Here is a 23,324-nt window from a genome sequence, read left to right on the forward strand (position 1 = left end):
GCTTGCAAAATAAGAAAAGTAGGGATTTGACTCATACGCTAGACCTATCACGTTACAAAAACTCTTAGACATGACATAAAAAAGGTTGAGAATCAATTGTTTATGTTAAGGTATTAAAGTTAAAAAAACAGCCCATAGTTAGTTGCATGTGATACATAAGAATTGACATAGCTCACATATAATATTTATTATTTATTTACATAGCCTACATTACAAAAACAACGATTAAAGTTATTGCAGGGAATGCAATGATATCCAGGATTCAATTTAGCAAAATTTCCTAAGACTATTGCTAAGTCTTTTTTATTATTTATTACAACTTCATTATTTTTGTGTTGCCATTAACATAACTTCTAATTTTTATTATATTGCATTTTTATTATTTATTATTTTAATAAATATTGATACGGACCACAGTTATTTATGTGTATTTTTGTTTTTGCCAAGTTTTATTTTAATTTTTAATTGCTAACCATTGTTAAAATGCTTTATTTATTTATAAAAACATTATTGAGTAAAGCTGAGAATAGTTCTTGTGCACAACCTTTAGCGTTATCGAATGACAAATGACTGATCATATCTACTTTAAAAATATACTTTCGATATATTTTTAATTCATTTAAAAAAGCAAAATCTAAGCTCACTTGAAAAAAATCGTCCGTAATAAGTTATATGCAACTATACATGTATCTTGATATGTTTAATTATTTTAAAAGAAAATGTTAACATTAGCAGACTGCAAATAGCATAATTATGTTATGCTACATCACAATGTTATTGCTTGTTTTTTAATGGGAACATTTTAATTTATTTTCTATTATTCTATTATTTTCTTATTTATTATTTTTTTAATATATTCTAATGCAGTGAGCACGACTATAAAGAAACATTTATTACTGTAAATTGATCTTTTTATTTTTGTTATATTAATATAAAATAGATTATATACGTAATTTTACATACGTTACATTTACATACGTAATTTTAAATAAATTTCTTCGAAAAGTAGTGAACGAGAACAACAAAAATTCGTTTTACCAATATTATTTTAATTAATTTAACTTTTGACTGACTATATAGCTGTTTCGATTATTGTTAAATATCCATCATCAATGGCCTTGGAAATGATTCTTATATTTAATTATTCGTAAATATTTTTTTTTTCTGACTGCAAGTACCAGAAATCGAATTCGTGTCCTGCCAAATTAGAAGCTCAGAGTCAGCGCACTTTAACCAACTGACCCAAAGCCGTATTTGACTTATATTTTCGCACACTTTTCTGGAGTTTTGTTAATTTGCTGTAAAAACTTTATTAACAAATTCACTTGCTGTGTTTATATTAGAACGAAATTATAAACCAGCTGCAGAATAATTGAATTAATTAATTATATTTTTTTATTTATATTTTTAATTGTTCAATTTCAACTTATATTCACAAAACAAATTTTTATAAATTTTGAAAACTCTTAATATAACCGAAGGATGCATTGTTGTTGTTACTTTAATTTTATTTTACAATATCTATCTATTCCTAGTAATTTCACTGCACTTTGTAAATATTTATTTATTTATTTATTGCACTTATTTATTATTTTTGGTTAAAAGTTTTCAAATTTGTTTATGTATTTATTAAACATCTTATAAAATTTTCACAATAGTAACACTTAATTTACCTAATTTTTATCTAATTCACCCTACTCGAAATTCTGGTAAATGTCAACATTCGCTGCCATACCGACATAATTTATTATTTCCCTCAATTTACCATCAATTTACTCGAACTCATACACGGCCTAAATTCAATTACTAAATGTATAAATAAATTAATAAATACAATCTATTAAAAAAAAATCAAAAATAATATTTAAAATTATTTCATGCCTAAATGAATATGTGCTGTTAAAATTAACAATTCTGTATCGTTTAACATTATACAATAACAGTACAATGTTAAGATGTTTATGTTACTATTACAACGTTTTAAACCAGGTTCCATTGTTCGAATTCGAACATGGAGCAGCTCCAAAGCGTTTGTTGTGCTTTGTTTGCTTGGTGCTTGCTCTTATGCAAAGAGCATTAGCATTTGTGGTTAGTTGCTTGAACAGTGAACACGCGAGAAACTTAAAACGGGCAAGAACGTTGAAAATTAATTAATACAAAGAAAAGAAAACTAAACAACAAGTTATAGTAACTATTGTGGAAAACTCTATTGTTGGTGTTGTTTTCATTTTTGTTGTAGAAAGAAGCGTACTACTACGTATTGTGTTGTGTTTATAATCGTGCGAAAACGTTAATAGAAAATTTTTTGAAACATTTATATAACAATTAATTCTTATTATTGTTGTTGCTGAAGTACAGTCACATTATTTATACAGTGGTTTTTTTATTTATTTATTAATAGTAACTAACTACAAGGAATATAGCACGAACGAAATAACAATTTTTCACCAAAATTTAATAATTAAAATGTATGTAACTAATATTAATTTTATTTAATAATTTAAAATTTTTAATAAAAACACAAAAAAGTAAAACTAAAATAAATGAAAATATTTGCATTAATTATGTTATTTAAGTAGAAACTTTATATTAAAACCCGTTTTGATTATATACAAAAGTCGTTTATGTTCGAAAGTTGCGGACTAGTGAAGTTGAAGTTGCACTTTTAACATTCAAAACAAAACAACTTAAGTTGCTAACAATTTTTACATGCATACGTATATATTTTCCTCAAAATTCAAAAAAAAATTAATTTTGAAAATTAACACAAATTTAAGCTTGTGTTAAATAAAATATGCGACAAGTAACGCGCGCCCCACCCCAAAATAAATTAAAAATTCTCACATATATAAATTATTAGTTAAGTTGCTAATTCATTTATTATTTTTGCTTTTTCTTTTCTATTTTGTTTATTTATTATTTTTATTATATTTAGCACATTCTATACGTATATACACTTTGTATAAATGTATGTATGTATGTAAATCATGATTCACATTTGAAGAATTTGTATTCTAGTTTCAATTAGGCGGGAAATTATTTTATTTACATGTGTGTATGTGTGTGTCTGTCAACATTTCAACACACACCACCGCGGACATGCGCTTATGAAGGAATACATACATAAATATACGTAATACAATGCCAGTATCAGTTTAACTTGGTTAATGTTCTTTGCTTTGTACTAGGCAATTTAATACAAATATGTAGTAGGAGTTGATACACACAGCGACTTAGAAGTGACAAGCGATTTTTAGTTCATTTAGTTGAATATTAATTGATGTCACCTTTGCTTTACATAGCAAGTTAGTACTACGTCCTTGCGTCCTGCATTTTTTTTTGTCTTGAATAAGTTTTAAATAAATAATTTTTGAAGTTGAAACTTGAATGAATATGAAAGAAAATCTAGTTGAAGGCAAATGATTGTGATAGGACCTCTTATAGTACAAAAATCATTTCCCTTCAGAAAATGAACTTATGTTCAATTATTATTTAATTGAAAAAATATTTTTTTTTAAAAAACATACATTTATTTAATGCATCTTCTTTTACAATGTGACTAATTAGATACTATTACAATTTTTATTTTACCTATACATTGTATAATATAAAATAAAATAAGTCAAGGTTATATCACGGACCTCACTTAAATTGGTGGGTTAAATTTTCTTGGAATGAGAGTGAGTTGGATTATTAAGAAATCATTAAAACTTTATGAAATTACTAAAAGTAAGAGAGGGGTATTTACTTGAATCTATTGAATCACCCAATTGATCACAGCCGTTGTTTAATATAAATGTTTCTGAATAAAAGTGTGCAGTTTAAAATTATTTTTTTGTATTGACAAAATATAAAAAATCTTATTAAACTTAATAATCTTTTTTAACAGTTAATTAAACAACTTCTAATTATGAATCACACTAAAAAACCAATCCGAAATTCTTTGCCCTTCACATTTACACACATCAAAGTTAGACAAGAAATTACGCAGAACTTATATTTTTTTTATTTTATATTCCAATAGCATTTAAAATGCAAATATAAGTTATATACTTATACTAAAGTGCATCTCACTCTCTAGATATTTTTTAAAGAGTGTGCCTTAATACTTATACAAATTAATGAGATACAAAAAATAGTATAAAAAAATGTCAATTACCACATAAATAAATATTCATTAGAATATATAAATTAATTATATTTTTTATATAAATATAATTTTTTAAGTTCATTACTTTTTAATAAATATATATTTATGTTATTATTATGTTTTTAGAATGAGCAAGTCTTTCACTGAAATAGTGATCTCGGTAAAAAACCATTACGAGTTTTATCCCATTCCAGATTAACAAACATATATGTATATGGATATCTCATTCAAAAATGCACGATATTCTAGTATAAGCTTGAATCTTGTGAAAAAAAAACCAACAGAGAACTTAATGAAAACACAGCTGACACTGCAAAAATCACACCAGAATATATCTTCCTGGAATGATAATTTTTATTAAATTACTTTTGGAATTTCATCACTTCGTAATTAAAAATTTTGTTTGTTTTATGTATGAAGTTCCGATGTATAAAAAAAATTAATTCCTTCAATTCTTGGATTATTACATACTATTCACTAAAAATTCGTATTAATTTATATTTAATATTAAAACTTTTCATTTTGAACATATAAGAAGTATTCTTAAACTTTATATAATATTCTTTTATTAATTGTTGCAAAAAATGATTACTGAATTATTGATATTAGATTAGGTTAGGTTAGGTTATACCGGTGAATTCTAGGGGATACACTTAGGCCTACTGACCGATTGTGTATCCTTAAGGGATCCACATAGGCCTATTGGTTTATTGTGTATCCCTATGGGATCCACTTAAGCCTATTGTCCCATTGTGCTATTTTATATAGAGGAAAAATGATTGATATTAGTTAATCATTAATAATGGAGCCCATAAAAAAAATATATCATGTTTTCCATGAAAAATAAGAAAAAATCATATAGTATTAATTTGATATTAAAACTTATCATTTTAAGCTTAAAAAGTATTCTTAAGCTTAATTTGATGTCCTTCTAATATTTGTTGCAAAAAATAAATATTGAATTATTGATATTAAGTTAGGTTAGTTTATACCGGCGAATTCTAAAGGATCCACTTAAGCCTATTGGCCCATTGTGATACTATATATAGAGGAAAAATTATTGACATTAGGTTAGGTTAGGTTAGTTTATACCGGCGATCCCTAGTAGATACACTTAGGACTATTGATTTATTGTATATCGCTAGGGGATCCGTTTAAGCCTTTTGGCCCACTGTGTAGAGGAAAAATTATTGGTATTAGGTTAGAATACGTTATACCGGCGATCCCTAGGGCTTATTGTGTTAAGGTATACAGAGGAAAAATTATTAGTATTTGTTAATCAATAATAAATGGACGCCATGAAAAATGTCATGTTTTCCTTGAGAAACAAGAACGCCCCTGGTGTCCTTAATATCCTTATGAATAAAAATTACTTGCATAATAAATTAAAAATGACTTTGATTCATATGAACATTTCAAAATATTTAAGAATAAACACAGCTACAATTAATACTTACCACACTCATTTGCGAACGAACCATAACAAGCCTTGACATACATACATATGAACATGCAGCGAGCGATACAATGTAAAAGCATTTTGTTGTTGTTGGAGGAAATTACAATAATTTGCATTCTATTGAACCAAATACCAAATAGTTAAAATCATGCACAATCAACCACATATTTTGTATTTCGTTACACTTGATAGTATAATAAATAATTGAGATGTAAACTTTATACACAAATAAAAATCAAATCACTTGCGTTATTCCATAAAGCAAAATTACAGTTTCTTCTTGCAAAACCAGTATTCACTTTTATTATTTAAACCAATCAATCTTATTTAATTACATATCACTGGCCTACCACTCCAGTAGCGATTAGCGAACTGAACACAAATAACCAAACAGCACTTCACGTTGTGAGTAAAGCCAGCCTTATTTGAATTTCGTCTGCTGGACTTTTAAGCACAAGCATTTTATGCCCGTTTTGTGTTCTAATATGGATTATTTACTTTTATTCTATTAATTTTTTTTTTTGTTTTGTTTATGTTTAGTTTATGTGTTTTATTTTTTATGGCGCAATTTTCAGTTTTTGTTTTGCTCCACATTTACAACTTGGCAATGCATTAACATTATTGGTAGTAAGCATGTCGTAAGCATTTTTTCGATTTTTGTTTTGATACAATTCGAAAAAGTCACGTGAAACTAATATGCATAAAAAAATTTAATTGCTTTTAGCATTTTTGTTGTTGTGTCTTTACTTCATTCAAGAAAATAAATATAATTAAGCTTTTTTTGGTATTGCCAATGTATGTATGAATGTATTATAATTCAATATCTCTCTTCTGTATTTTAGTCTTCTGTGTTTACTCTGTGGCTTCGTGAACTTATAGTGGCACAAAAATAACAAAAATAAAAACAAAAACAATTTCAAAAGCAGAATATTGTAACGTTTGTCAATTTGTACATACTTACATACATACAATATTTTGCAATAAACTGGTTTTTCCTTTTGCAATTGCTGCAATTATTTTTTAATGTTTGCAATTCTTGTTGTTGTTCTCGAGAAAAAGTTGTTGTTGATGCTGAAGCTTTACTTGGTTATTACTAGATGTTGCTTTGTAATAATTTGAAATATTTTTTTAATTGCAAAAGCAAATAACGAATAATCTTCAAATAGTATACATATGTACCCATGTGTTTATATAAAGCGAAAATAATTATTATGCCATAAATAGAATAGAAATTTATAATTTTAAAACTTATATAGTTAATTTATATACTTTTTTAGTTATTGAGCAAAAACTTTTTATTTATTGTATTCTAACGAATTTCGGCACACGTTACTTTGCCTTATGGTTACCAGTTTTCTGAATATTTATTTTATAAATATAATATTTTATTTAAATATTGTGAAAACAAAATTCCGTACTGTACAACAATTAACCATATTTTTTGACTATTCTACTCGTGAACATGTAATACATAAGCCGTGTACAAGTTCGAGTAAACTGATGGTAAATTGAGGGAAATAGTAAATTATGTACGTATGGCAGCGAATGTTGATATTTACCAGAATTTCGAGTACGGTAAATTAGTTAAATATTAGGTAAATTAGGTATTACAATTGTGAAAATTTTATTAGGTCTTTAATAAATAAATAAATGTATTTGAAAAATTTTGAGCAAAAATAATAAATAAGTGCAATGCAAACCATCCCTAGGAAATTTCAATTTACTTAAACTTAATTTACTCGAACTCGCACACGACATAAATAACATATTCTTAAGTAATAGCCCTAAAGCAACAAGACATTTGCTTGAAGTATATTTTAAATTGTACAAACTTATTTCTAAATAGAAAACTTTTAAATACTAATGAATTGCAGCGACAATATTTCTATATTTTTTATATTATATATTTTATAATATATTGAAATATTTTTTATATATATTTATATTCTATTATGTATCATTATATATTTATAATGTTATCTATATTAATTGATTGAATTTTTAAATAGCTATACAGCCAAATACTAGTGATCAGTATTCTAAGAAATATATATTGCTTTTATAAATCCATATATAATTGTTTGACTACAAGTATCAGGCTTAGAATTTTTAATCTTTCAAATTTAACGCAAATATAGAGCAAGTTGATTAACCGAACGAGTCAACAGTACTCTATTTACCAATACCTCAATACCTCAAAAAATGTGGGTGGTGTTTGAAAAAGTCAACGAACTACTACTATAAAGAATGACATTTTATTTACTTCAAAATTTGATTCAAAATCCTTTGAACTCCATACATTTTTTGCAACAGTTATCCAATATTTTTAAATCTCAAAAATAGACTTTTTCGACATCCTGAAAATTATTACAGAGATTAGATCTAAATTCGATAAAAAAAAATTTCTTAACTATTTTTTTTAAATTTGGACATAAATAAAAATCAAATAAAGCTAGATTTACTTCATGGATGTGGGATCTGAGATGATGGATCTGAGAAGTAAGGATGTGGTAGCTTCTTATAATGTAATTCGACAAATTTTAATATTACAATTGCTGACAAATGAGTTGATGCATTGTCGTGAAACAAAATTTTTTCTCTTTTTCTTTTCTTTATCCATTATCTAAACGCGCCACGGTTTAAATTCCTCAAATATTCGTAATATTGTACTGTTATTGTTTTACCTTTTTTCAAAATATTCAATAATAATTGTGTTATCTTGAAATCATCATTTTCCAAATACAAAACTATTTTCTCTTTGATTGAAAAATTTTTACTTTCATCAGGAAAAACTGTTATTTTTCGACTGCCTTGACTTTGCCAGAACATAGTAGTAAACCTAGTCTTAATTAGAATCATACACGAACGGATTGTTTATATTCGAATAAAATATTGAAGATTGCAATGAAACACTGCTTGGGGTGTTAACAAAGTCACGTTTTTAAACCATTTTAAGTAAATGCAGTTATCTTATCTGACCAGTTAATCTTACTGACCACTTTTTCGCTTGCAAATTTTCTCGATAAACCGTTTTTGAATTATTTTACATAATCGTGTAGGCGCTCCAAATTTATTTGACAATTTTTTATTTTTATTTTTAACTTTTTCTTGTTCTTTCATCGTTTTTGCAAATTACCCGTAAATAGGGTGTGGTAAACAGCTAGCAAGGCAAAAGAAATACTTAAAACTCAAATATTGTCATAACATATAAGAACTCTTAAGAGAATATTTTTTAAAATTTTTAGTGCAGTTAACAGCGGCAAATCAAACATATTCCTGAAAATGGACGTAATCCTTCCAAAGATAGAAAATGTATGAAAGTAAAATACTTTATTAATAATGAAAAAAATAGTATATTCTGAATTTAATATATAGAAACTAATTCAGTCGGATAATCTTTTCTAAATACATAGTTACAAAGTTATAATGATCATAAACTTTTTAAAAAATTTTTTGTATGACTAAAGTATTTTTCGCATATGTGTTTCTTAGGCACTCAGTATCTTCATTGATGCATTGAAGTTGGATCACCTACACATTTCATTAATTAAGCCCTTATTTCTACCACAAAACCTAACCACGATTTGTAAGAAAAACATTTGAAGTGGTAACAGGTTACTGAATAACGAGCAATTAAAACCAATTTATAGTAGAAATAATGAAAAATGTTTAAGATGGGATTTTAAAAGCATTCCACATTAACAGTTTTTGCTTTGCAATGGAAATCGCGGAATAAATATAGTGTACAATTGTTATGTACAGCATATTCCTTCTTATTTGCAAGTACTCGAAATCAATTATTATCTAATGCCTTCTATATTAATATCCAAAATTTGGGTAAAGATGCATTTTATTGACCTACTGACAATCATTAAATTTGTCATTTATGACCTGGCTGTGGACAACTTCAGAACTATTTTTACAATTACTTTTAATTTAGGTTAGGTTGAGAGGGCGTATATTTATATATATAAAATATCAACTCGAAGCCATCTATTGATTATTGAGATGCCATCACGTTACGAGAGGTGTAAATGAACTACTTTAACCATCGTTTATATCGATGGTCTCTGATATCTCTTTTGCTTGCTGCATATAAAACATTGTATAAAATCTAATATAACATTTTTCACAACTTTATAAAATATGTAAAATAAGAATTTAAAACAAAAATAATTTATATAAAAATTATAAAAATATCTAATCGTGCCGTACGTATGTCTCGACTCTGTACTTTTAATAGAATAGTATTCTGACTAGTAATTTATACAAAATGTCTTCATTTTTTAATTGCTTGCATTGTGAAAATGCAATGCCTTTATTCTACGATTTGTATTTATTTTCAAATGGACAAGTTTAAAGTCGCAAGAAAAATTACCATAAAAGTCAACGCCCGATTGCCTATGGTTTCACTTTGTAGAAAACGTTTCGAATTTACAACTTCAACTTTACGAACGAACACTGCGTTTTCAAATTACTGAGCATTTTACGGGCAAGTCGCATTGCCCTTTCCACACAGAAAATAAAAATTGCTTTTGACATTTGAGAGTTTCGCATTTAAGTGCAGTTTTAATTAAGAAAAAATAACATATAAAAATGGTCTACAATGGTCTAAAATAGGTCTATCTAAAAATAATGATTAGATCTTACTTACTTACTATAGAGCAACGACAGAGCTGCGTGTTAAAACAGGTGTGGCAGCAATTATTTTCGGCGTTGCTGCTTCTGTACTCGTCTCGAAAACATTCGAAATCTAATCTCACTTAACGTTAAATCGTTAACTTCGGTTTCTCCTTTTCTCTCTCGTCATTCTCTTGCGTTGTTCTTTGCTCTTTGCTCTTTCTTTCACTAAGTAAACAACATTAAAGGTTTCCTTTCAGCCAGTTCTGTTACCAGTTCTGTGCGGTTTGTTTACATTTTTTATTGTTGTTTGTTGTTGTTGATTTGTTTGTTATTCTTTTTTTTTTTTTGTTTTTTGTGCTTTAACATATTTTTTGTATTTTATGTGCTTGTTTTCTTGGTATTTTGTTTTGATAAGTTTTGTTTTCGAACGAAACTCGTTTTAACAGTACTATTTTGTCGTCACTATGACTTGTTTCGTTGTAGACCGCAACTTGCAACTTCGCGCCTCACTTTACTGACATTGAGTTCATGACGTATTTATTAAGGCCAACACGCAAACCACACATTTTACCGCTTTCAGTGAAAAAATGAAAAAGATATACGAAACAAATAAAATATAATATAGTATTATGTTTACTGTTAAAATCCTGAAACACCGATTCGTGTTATATTAAAAACGTATACATGGAAAGGAGGCCAAGCGCAAAGGTGTTATGGAGTTCACGCTTCATAGTTTCTTGACTGTGAGCTACTGTGTTTGTTTTAATTAAAGTTTATTTTTGTTGAAGAATATTTTATATTTTAATTTTTTTTGTTTTTGTATAATTCTTTGCTTTTTACTATTCATATATAGTCGTTCATTGTAATTTATTTATGTTGAGTTCGAAAAAAAACACATAACTTTTTATGCCTTAAATTCCTTCACGAAATGCCACTTCTAATCAATGCACACATGGAATTATGTGGATATAATAAAATGTGATGGTTTTTTCATAAATTACATATAAACAATATACCGATATATGAAATGTAAAGAAATATAATGAATCCATTTCTTCAAGCAAGGTATGTAATGGGCTCTTCTTCAGTCATAATGATAACACAGCCCAACTTCCATAACTCTAAGTACCAAAGGTTCGCAAAGAAAAGGTTCAATTAATGAAGACTTCGAGTTAAAAATTTTTTTTTTTAAATTTCAAATGAACTAAAATTACATTTTAAGATAATTATTTATATTTGTTTGAAATTAAATACAGCACAGAAGTTATAGTGACATGAAACGTTCAGAAATTAGGGTTTGGATTTTAAATTTTTTTCTTATTTTTAGTGTAAAGAAAAGCAAATAAAAACTCAGAATTTTGAATGAATCTCCTAATTCATTTTTGGAAGGGTGATGAACAATTTCATCCACCGAACACTCATCACCACTTTCCGTTACGCTTACAAACGGAACCATTAATACAGCGACTGGCATTTGCACAAAGAAGCAACATAAGAAAGAAAAAATTAAAAAGGAAAAAGAAAGGGATTTGGAAAAAGGGATTTCCCCTAACACCAAAATGGATTCATACTTAAAACAAAAATTTGACTTATAGAATGCACTTTTCCATATTCCTATTGCCACGTGACAATATTTTTATTCCAATTATATTCGAAGTTCGAGTTATAGAAGCAGAATGATATGTGATTTGCTCTCTAAAAACCTGTTGCACTGTTTTACGTTCAAGTTATAGAAAATTCGAATTATAGAAGTTCGAGTTATAGAAGTTTGACTGTGTTTCATAAAAGAATTTCAGATATACCATTTTACAATTCTAAAAAAATTAACTGTAGCCATATTAATTTTTCCCAAGCACGCCAGTTTAATAACACGTGCTATGTATATGTATATATCGTTATAACTTACTATACTTTTGAAAATATTAAGATATAATAAAAATTATATACACCACTTAGTGTCAACTACTTTGTGTAGCTTTTAGATCTACAAACAACTGGTAACAAGTAGACATATTAGATGAACGTCTACTTGGTGGTTTTCATATAATAATGTTTATATGTATATGTATCTCGCCCGATATCTCGAAACGTAAATTGACATAGAACGCAGTAAAAAAAGTTATCCAACATAGTTATCTTTACTAAAATTCTTTGTCAAATTGGCATGTCTGAACAATTAAAGCCTTTAAGCAGTGAGCAATGACTACCCAATCTATATATGTTTGATACAAATTGTCCATGGAAGGACAATTTATATCCTCATATATAAAATATTAAACATTTAGGAAAGTGGTACCAAAAATTTTAATTATTTTTCAATCCAATGATAGGCACTGACACATTAGGTGGTATACAGTTGCCTTCTCATTCTTCATTAGATGTTAGATCTTTGTAATAGGCAGTGACCTATCGCTACCAGTAATATTGTTATAATAACTTAATTCCACTTAAATTAAAACTGGGAACTATTTTAATCAGTATTGCTCTTCTTATCAATATATTCCACATGAAATTTCAGTTAAGCGTATTATATCAGACAGGAACAAAAACAAAATTAAAGATGGTAAAGAAATGTAGAGAACAATCGACAAGCTAAATCGGTTGCCTGATATTACCCTCATCTGAGTTTCTGGACATAGAAACATCGAAAGGAACGAGAAAGCTGACAGTTTAGCCCGCTTTTGGGTTTTTTTTCCAATTATGACAATTATTGTTATTTATAAAACCATTGAGACTCAAATAAGAATCTTATAACACCATGATGTTTTTACTGAATAAATACAGAAATAATCTATACATACGCTATTCGGATACATATGTAGAAGTTTTCTTTACCTAAGGAAATGACGGTGTGTTATTATCAGCTGTTTGACTATCATTATATTGAAACATAACAACTAAAAGAGTACCCATATTATGAAAAGCAACAGTATAAATTTAGAAAATTATTTTCTATATATAATTTCTTATAGATTATGTTATACATAATATATTATATATATATATATATAAATTACATATTATATAATTTTGTTATATTATCATTAATATATTATGTTATTACATAATATAAAATATAATACACATATATACATAATATAATATGTAATTATATAATATATAATATATATTTAACATATAATATAATATATTGTATAGTATCTAATATAGTATATATATAGTATACGAAACATTTTATTTTTTTTACTTAAATATATTAATTTTACAATAAAGTAAATTGAGTCAGTAAATTTTGTCTACCATTTTAATTGTTTGAGTAATGAAATTATTTTTAAGCAACAATTAATGAATTTTAAAAATTACAAATTCATTCAATAGAAATAATATAATATTTTTTGCTATATAAATTTTCGAGAATTCATTTTTTCATTTGAAAAAATATTAAATTACATACTTTTGTTTTGATTCTATTAGTTAATTAGTAATTGTCAATGTTATTTACACCAAGAACACTAAACCTAAACCTTGACACTAAAACGAATTATAGTGTGTTATTTTACAATATTTTTTAGATTTATAATCATTAAACGCATGAATGCACCAACTTAAATAGCAACAAAAATAATTTCTGATAAAATTAAAAAAAAAATTGATATCCCCTTATTTTCTGGAACTAAGCAAAATCAAATTATTCTTAATATTTCAAAACTTCTGCAATATCAAGTTTCCGAAAAATACCAGAAAACCCAAATTGAGAAAACTTTAAAGTGCAACGACTTAAACTATCGGAATGAGTTATCTACGTTCCATAGGTATCAGTTGTGAGATAAATAATTTAGAATATAATAGCAAAATAACTATATTCATAAATGCGACACATTTTAACATTTTTTGTTATGCTCTATTTCACAGAGATATCACGCGTAGAAATGTCGCCAGCTGATGATAGTTCATATGCCGCAAATGGGAGCAGAGCATCCAAAAAGGCCACCTACACGCTGCTCGTCATTAAGGTCTTGGAGCTTGTAAGTTTGTTTTATTAATAATTCACTTAATTGAATTCAATAGCATCAATGCTTTTTTAAAGTTATTACTCATATGCTGCATTGGACTGATTGACTCTCCAGCAGCACACAGTCAAGCCCGAACCTTCATAACACCACGCGTCGCGGCGCTCTGCTATGTAACCTTTGGCAGTCTGATAATTTATACGTCAATTAATTTAATTATGACTATGTTTGGCGATGCGTATGTATCTTCTTTTTTCTTACACATAATTTCATTTGGAATTTTATGTTAGTAAAATTTATTCTTTTTATTTATTGCAGAACTCCATGGCGATCAGCTACACTTTGGTCACTTGTTGCTTTCGTTCTCTTCATAGCAACGACAGCACTACTCTTCCGTGATTGGTCCAATACCAAAATGCTATACAACTGGCATCCAAATATGCAACGTTTAGACTTTCTTTTAGGCGCAGCGTCTGTATCACTGGTGACCACTATTATATACCTAATCGATGTTATCTTAACCATACGTTTCGGAATGAGTGGTGAATTGGAATAATTTTTTATCCCCAAATTAATATGAATCAAAAACTTACAAAATCACAAAACGTCCATTCTAACTGTAATATTTACAGATAATTTTTATATAATTTTATATATATACATATATATGTATTACAAAAATATATTAAATTAAAGGTTTTTATATACGTATGTAAGCTATAACAAATGTTCACAATTCTATATTAACATATCGTTCATATATTAACATATTTATGTAATAAAAAAGCAATTGCCATGAAACATTTTGTAATCTAAAATGTACAAATATATAATTTTTTTATTAAATATATACAAATTTCATTAAAACAAACTTTTTTTTATGAAAAGTAAAACAAAATCAAATTTTTCATATTTTTTTTCATTGGCATATATTAAAAATCTTATTACATCTTTCTTGTTAAAATACACTAGGTTAGGTTAGGTTTCGAAGGCGCTTGCTGACAGTTCTTAGTACTTCCAGTCGGAGCCATATATTGCTTATTGTGATGCCCTCAAAAATTTTGCCGGGAGAGGAGAGTTGCTAGCCTTTATTATCCTTGTTAAACCATTTGGTTTTCCAGATAAAATTGAGGAGATCCGATAAGTTTGCTTTCGTTATCTCTCCCAAGCCAGTGAAAAAGCGATCCCGAAGACATTGAAGTCGCCTTGTCTGTAGTCCTGGACAGAAACACAGGAAGTGGTTGAAAAATTCTACCTCATCTATATCTTGGCAACTCCTGCGTAATCCACTTGTGGGAACTCGCCACCGTTGAAGCATAGACGCAATGGCATAGTGACCCGTCACTACTCCAGTAAGTACACGAACTACAAACTAGACCATAAGGGTCTAGCGACCTCACAGATTTCGCGGTTAGCTCATAAATTGTTAATCACTGTATTGGTGATTTTCTCTACTATACCACACAGTTCACATATCGGTGTTTGTATTGAGAGGTTGGCCTCTCTTGTATGCAATTCAGAACCTCTTCTGGCCATCTCATCTGCTAGTTCATTCGCTTCAATATTGCTGTGTCCAGGAATCCAGCAAAGAGACCTTGAGATGTTTGATGCTCATCAGTGAGATGAGCATTTTAATAAGATAATACGACATTTTAATACAATCTTGTATTAAAAGGCACTAACCCACCGATAGATTGATTCAAGTAAAAAATTTTTTAATAATAATCGACTTATTATCTATAGTAGCAGAACTTAAAGAATATATTCTTTGCAATATGAAAAGCAGTTAGGCAAATTATATTATCTTATTATGCAATCTGCGAGCCCTAGGTCCAGACAAAAGGCATTCAGTCTGAATACCACTAATTAAGATTCCATTTTTACCAAAAACTTAGACAGTATTTGAAATGAGAACATATAAAAAACAACAAATGTAAAGACTTTTAAATGGCTGATTTGAAATGAGTCATTTGCCACCAGTGTTAATGCCATATAAGATCTTCTCTAATAATAAATTTACTTGAAGAACAATTTGGTAGATAGAGCAACATGCTTTATTACAGCACAAGTACAGTTAAAATAAAAATTACATATTAAATTTTCCACATGTTCAGCTAATTCTTTTTTTTTGTTTTTTTATATAAATATGTAGTAAGCTTTTCTAATTTATATAACAAAACAACAAAGTCTGTTTATTTATATATATATTATTATACAGCTTATGTTTACAAACATAAAATTTTAACAACTCTGATTTTTGGTATAAACAACATACCTGGCGGCTTTCTAACAGCTGATAACGCTGCTGTCAAAACAACCCGCCGAAAAGTGTATAAAAAAGACGGCGAAATATTGAAAATTTTATCATTAACATAAACAAAACAACAATAGATGAAAAATATAAAAAATGTGTGAACGAAGTGATACAGAGAATATAATTTATAATGGCTTGGAAAAATATTTTGGATTTAAGGAGTTCAAATCTGATTTGCAAAAAAATGCGGTGAAATGTGCTGTCAGGGGTGAGTCTTTTTATCCCACATAGATATTTATTATTAATAAATAAATGCAATACTTCAGGAACTCGTGATGTTTACGTTAGTATGCCCACTGGTTCGGGTAAATCTCTATGTTTTCAGTTACCCGGCCTGCTATCAGAAAAAATAACTATTGTCTTCTCTCCTTTGCTGGCTTTAATAAAGGACCAAATCGACCATTTGTCGAAAATAAAAGTGCGTGCGGATTCGTTGAATTCAAAAATGACACAAAAAGAGCGCGACACAGTAATAAGTGACTTGAAGGCGATAAAACCAAATATAAGATTTCTTTACATCACACCGGAACAGGCAGCTACTCAAAGTTTTCAGGATTTGCTGGCTAGTTTAGTGAAATACAATAAAATAGGTTATTTTGCAGTAGATGAAGCACACTGTGTCTCGCAATGGGGACACGATTTTAGACCAGACTACCTACGTTTGGGCAAACTTAGAGACACTTATAAAAACATTGTGTGGATTGCATTGACAGCGACTGCTTCGAAGTATGTGCAAAATGATATTTTCAAGCAATTGCAAATGCGTCAGCCTATATCAAAATTTACCACACCAAGTTTTAGAAATAATTTATTTTACGATGTAGTATTTAAGAATTCCATTGAAGATGACTTTGAACATTTAGCACATTTTGCGGCATATTGCTTTGGTAACGAAGAAGACTTCAAAAAAGCACCGCCACCTAAACGTGGCTGCGGTATTATATATTGCCGTACCCGTGAAAATGTAGAGAGAGTAGCTGTCGGTGTATCACGTCAAGGAATTGGTGCCATAGCCTATCATGCTGGACTAAAAGCTGCAGAACGCATTGAAGTACAAGAGAAATGGATGCGGGGTGAATATCCTATAATATGTGCAACTAATAGTTTTGGTATGGGTGTAGATAAACCAAGCGTTCGTTTTGTTATACACTGGGACGTACCACAAAATGTGGCTGCTTACTATCAAGAATCTGGACGTGCGGGACGTGATGGTTTACAATCGTATTGCCGTCTATACTATGGCAGAGATGATGTTAAGTCAATTAAATTTTTACTTCAAGCTGATATTAATCGAGCAAAAGGATCAACTTGTTCAAGCAAATTGGAGCAAGCAAAGCGTGCCATGACAAACTTTGATGATATTGTTTCTTTTTGTGAAATGATACAATGTCGACATAAACTATTTTCGGATTATTTTGGAGATCCACCACCAGATTGTGGCAAACAATGCGATGTATGCAAAAATCCCAAGAAAATTGAAACTGCATTACAAACTTTTCAAAAGCTTTGTATGGATGCAGTTTTTAAGTCTAGTGTTTCACTTCAAGATAGTAGTGATCTTTACGAAGGTAAAACATATTGCATAAATATTCATATATATAAATTTTTATTGCAAAATACATATTTAGGTGGTCGTGTTGGTATGAAACGTGCAGCTGAAGATTACAACGATGAAGATGATGGTAGTGATGATGCCGGTGTTAGTCACACATTGTTAAATAAAAAGGCTAAACGAGAAGCTCAAGATTTTATACGTAAACAATTCGAGTTGCGTAAAAAACTAAACGCCGCAAAAGAATTAGAACAGGAAAATGAGTCACAAATAACCCGTGTTAAAATGGCTCAAGCAACATCCACAAAAGTTACTGGGTTAAAAATTTCCATGCGTGAAACCTATTTAACAGCTGTTGTTGATGCGTTAAAGTTAAATGTAGAGAAATGTACCGAAGATACTCCACGTATTGCCTTGAATCAACGCGACTATGAAAGCATGGCTGTGGATATAGAATATGATTGCTTTTGCAATAATAAAGTTTGTAATATGTACAAACTCGCGGTAGCAAAACAGGTACAGTAATGACTGCTCCCATATCCTTTAAATTTAGTAAAACTATTATACAACAGCACGTACTGTCAGTTATGGAATATTTTATGATCCATATAGTTTTTTTAAACAGTAGTATAGACCGGTTGCAGTTCCTGCATCTACTGAGAGCTAATTTATTGCAGAGTTATATAGTTTTATTCTAATGTTTTAGCATAGGTATGGAAATTTTTACATTAACTAGTTCTATTAAATAATAATTTATGAGCGGGCTAATTGCTCATTTATATAAAAATTAAAGAAAAACTATAATTTATTATTTAAATTTAAAACAAATTATTTTATTAAGATATTTTCCGTTATTTCGCCTATCTTCGATAGTCATCTTCAGGGAAACTAACAAAATATACAATGTAAAAGTTATAGCCGGAAAATTAAGAAGAATATCATATAATAAATACAATACAAATTATAGTTCTATTAAAAATTTAGTTTAGGAAAATTATTCATCAGCACTATGTGTGCATGTTTGTTGTACTTTTTTTTTTACTTTTATACAAATATTTATTAAAATTATTGTACAAAAATAGCTTCACTTGAATGCATTGTATTTCTGGCATACTTCTTAAGGGTTTTGTTGCAGCATAAGTTGAAAATGTTTGCAAGATCTTTTTTTATAAGGAATGGCTGTTGATAGCTATTTTTCAAAAACTTGAATCCTAACAAGTACTTATTTAAGGAAACAATAATTCTCATCAAATATAGAAATATAGATTCATTTCAATACGTTAACAATATCTCTTATGTTTTTTTAAGGATAGCACGATATAATAGAATCAATTCACATATAATTTAAATGCCCAATTTTTGCCATACAGAACTTTTCTAACTTGTAAAAATATAGAAATATTTTTCCATAGATTATGAGGTTAAATTTCCAAATACTCTAACAGAGAACTGTGTTGCACTTTCCAGGAGCAAAAGCAATAATTTAAAAAAATTCAAACACAATCAGCGGCTAAGAAACTTATAAGAAACTAACAGACAAATTGCCACATTGATTCATATATCTCGTATATGTATTTTTCATATAACCTATGAGACAGCTGAATCACAAAGTAGATACAATTTGTTCACAATTTTCAAAAAGGTGTTTTCGTCAAAGTAAAGCTTTCTCTCACATATGTCCACTGGGAGAATAAATTAGAACAGTATTACTAAGGCCCATATTATACAGACAGTCATATAACAACAGAGGTTTTATGTTGTTTCTGGTATGGCCACGAATGCATATCTTGCAGAGAATTAAAAGACAATTTTTAATTTTATATTGTTTTTAAAGTTTTTGGTTTTGACTTAGAAATTAATATATTTATTGTGGATAAACTCATATAATGACAGTTACGAGGCACAAAAAGCTTCGCCGCCCTGATCACAGTTTAATCAATATTTCTCTTCTGCTCTCATTCTCAAATTTGCAATTTCCATTAAACATAACAATAGTTGTATACTTAACGCAATTATGACTGTCGGCATAACATCGTGATGATTAAATCCTAATATTACCAAATGAAATCAGTTCAACATAGTTATATTATTATAGTTGTAATAATATAAATTGAAATAGACGCTAAATCAACTTTTTTCTATTACAATAATAATTATAAAGGTTTTTGTCATATCAGTAAATGTAACTTTTTCTTTGATTTCGTTTGATGTTTTGTTTAATCAATTTTTACAGCTTTCAGGTATACGTCATCAAACAAACAAAAATCAGCTATTGCCTCTATTGAAAGATTATGCACCAAAACCAGAAACTTCGAGAAGAACGGGTTCACAGAATGGTGGTAGTGTAGAATATTTTCAACGCAAACTTAAAGAATTGGAGAGTAGTAGACCGCAATCACCAATAACAAGCGATGTGACCTCCAGTAAGGATTTACCAAAAGCTCTTAAGCAAAGGAAAAGTTACAAACAAGATAATTCTATACAAACAAAAATCGGAAGTTTTTTTGAAAAGAAAGTTATTAAAGAAGAGTCAGACATTGATTGTTCTTCCATTAGCAGTGAAGAGAGATTAATTATGGATGAAAATAGAATAGACAACAGTGAAATTAAAAATGAGACGATAAAGACGACTCCCACTGAAACCTCTGAAGTAGCTACTGAGGAATTGAATGAAAATTCAGAATTTATTAAGTCCAAAAATATATTAGAAATGGATTATAAAAAATTTGAAGAGATCATAAAAGACCATATTCATACTTTGGATGACAATATATTGGATCAAGAAAAACCAAAGGAAGACAATTACAAGGTAGATGAAGATAAAAGAAGTGATAATAAAAAAGATAAAAACTTTATAAAGGAAGAAAGAAACACCACAAAAGAATTAATGATAAACAATGAAGACCAAAAAAAGCAGAAGTTACAAAATGAAAGCAATACTGAAAAGCAAAATAAAGTTAAAATTGAAAAAGACACTGTAAAACCCCCAAGCAGCCAAAAAGATAAGATCCCGACCAAGCATTTACATAAAGATATTACTTCAAAAAGTGTTAACGTTAAATCTCATTCAGAAAATCCTGATAAAAATGTTAAGAAATATAAATCTGCACATAAGAAGGATATTGATATGGAAAAAAATATTAAAAGAGACATAGAGCAAAAAAATAAACTCAGAGAACAACAGAAACTAAAAGAAATAAAAGCGCAAGTAGGCAAAGAAATTGTTGATTTTTTGAATCCTTACTATAAACGGAAGATAAGTGATAAGGATGTGTTTAAACTTTTAGCTAAGCGCTTATCAAACCATATCGTTGACGGTAAATCATGTAAGCACAAAAATATTTTTAATTAAACAAATTGTTTAATAATTTTACTATTTCAGCCCTATCAAAAATCAAGGAACTTATAAAACAAACTTTTCAAAATCTGGAGACCATTGCAACCGTACAGGATGTTGATAAATATTTTAAAATATAATTTTTATTTCTTTTATTTATGTTATTTATATTAATTGTAATATTTCTTAATTAATGCTAAAAAAATTTTTATTGTTAATTATTTTTTAAATTTTTTTCATACTAAATTTATCAATTGTATACTATTTAATTGTTTATTTGTCGGTAATTGATCGATAAAATTATTAGTTTAGAATTGTATTTGAAAAAATGTTTACTTTTAACTGATCATGCCGGTAATGAAAGTCGCAGCTTATTAAATATGAGTATGTATTAATTGTTCACACTCTATATTATATTTATAATTCACAAATAGGTTTAAGTTATATAAAAATATATAAAATATAATGCTCACATTTAAATTATTTGAATATTTCATTTTTATATTTCGTTGCATGTCATCAAATCAATATATAATATTAAACAATATTTGTTGTTAGTAATCTATTAAAGTTTAATGTTTAAAATAATTACCAGAACTTGTATATATAAATTAATATTTAAACATTTAATTATTATTTTATGCGTGTTGTTATAATACGTTTTTTTTCACAAAATTATTTTATAATTTAGCTGGAATATTATGTTGTAAAAATGATTTGGAAGGTTTATGCACAATAATTAAAATTATAAAAATACAAATAGAATAAATCTACTTTTACTATACATACACAGTCGGACCTCTCTATAACGCAAATACTGCGATTTTTTTTTAGTTATTTCAATGCTGTCTATATTTATATAAAATATAAATTGTTTATAGTTTTAAAATTCATTATGTATAGTTTTAGATAAAGTACCGTGATAGCAAACAGAAATATTTTGTTAACTCTCTTATAATGCAGATCCCTTTATAACAGTCCCGACGATTTTATTTTTAATATATCCGACTGCATATGCATCTTAGATTTTTAATACTCGCAAATTGCCATAATTACCGCAAATAAACTTGGAGCTTTGATTAACTAGCAATACTGTCTGATGTCATATATTCTGCTTAGTATTAAAATTATACTTAGAACTGGGCTTATATGGTTCTAAGGTCATTCAGGATTTCATTTTTTCGGTGGCGTTACAGAAACATTAAAAGAGGATCAAGAAAAGTACCGATATGAAAATCGGATTTAACTGCAACATCACGTAATATTATTTACAATATTATATATACATTAACACAGAAAACTCGTCAATGAAAATAATATCTATAAAAAGTAGTACTTTTTAATATCTCAGTGGAAGCTAAAACAATTCTTATAACTCATAGCTTAAAATAATATTTTTTTATGATAATATAATACGATATTTTGTGTTGTTCAACCAGCAACAGCTGATGCTATCTTAATTTAAATTACGGTTATCGTCCCACTGTCAACATTAGGACCTTCCTTTGTAAGTATATCACAAAAGAACAACCGCTTATTTCAAAAATAATATATGCAACAACAACACTGCTGGCTTATTTAGTCCAACCTTTTTGAAATCGCTTAACTCAAATCGCATGGTTGCCAAACCAAAAAATTCGTCTATTGTGAACGAATTTTGGAAGTACATACAAAATTTCCAGTTAACTGTCAATGAATGGTTTCATTAATTCTTCGTATTTCGTGGCGTCATTGTTCGTAACAAATACGTTACTTTTTCTGTTTATTATTTTACTCTTAAAAGGCATAAAAATTATTTCACCAATAATTGCAAAGAATTATTATTCATTATGGAGATTTTACTACGTGTTTTGCATATATAAGCCTAACAAAATATCCATTTTGTCCAGAATTACCATCGAAAGTTGTACTTATTTAT

General features: G+C 28.2%; 2 protein-coding genes across 4 annotated transcripts; both read left to right on the top strand.

Moving 5' to 3' along the window:
* The first annotated feature begins 2,100 nt into the window (after positions 1 to 2,100).
* Positions 2,101 to 15,008, top strand: LOC119666681. Of its 3 annotated transcripts, none has more exons than XM_038075962.1 (4): positions 2,101 to 2,468; positions 14,106 to 14,218; positions 14,281 to 14,441; positions 14,522 to 15,007. In XM_038075962.1, exons 2-4 carry the CDS (start codon positions 14,123 to 14,125, stop codon positions 14,757 to 14,759), a joined length of 495 nt encoding a protein of 164 aa, XP_037931890.1. In that variant the 5' UTR covers positions 2,101 to 2,468; positions 14,106 to 14,122; the 3' UTR covers positions 14,760 to 15,007. The 3 variants fall into 3 exon arrangements, with proteins under 3 accessions (XP_037931890.1, XP_037931891.1, XP_037931889.1); XM_038075963.1 differs by lacking the exon at positions 2,101 to 2,468 and adding an exon at positions 10,891 to 10,975; XM_038075961.1 differs by lacking the exon at positions 2,101 to 2,468 and adding an exon at positions 13,899 to 14,005 and having other exon boundaries at positions 14,522 to 15,008.
* A 1,587-nt stretch (positions 15,009 to 16,595) lies between these two features.
* On the top strand, positions 16,596 to 21,561 carry LOC119666680 (ATP-dependent DNA helicase Q5). The gene is made up of 5 exons (XM_038075960.1): positions 16,596 to 16,725; positions 16,784 to 18,085; positions 18,146 to 18,585; positions 20,303 to 21,395; positions 21,452 to 21,561. Exons 1-5 carry the CDS (start codon positions 16,611 to 16,613, stop codon positions 21,544 to 21,546), a joined length of 3,045 nt encoding a protein of 1,014 aa, XP_037931888.1. The 5' UTR covers positions 16,596 to 16,610; the 3' UTR covers positions 21,547 to 21,561.
* The last annotated feature ends 1,763 nt before the right edge of the window (positions 21,562 to 23,324 follow it).

Source organism: Teleopsis dalmanni, chromosome 1, assembly GCF_002237135.1.
Source record: "Teleopsis dalmanni isolate 2A chromosome 1, ASM223713v2, whole genome shotgun sequence".
Taxonomy (NCBI): domain Eukaryota; kingdom Metazoa; phylum Arthropoda; class Insecta; order Diptera; family Diopsidae; genus Teleopsis; species Teleopsis dalmanni.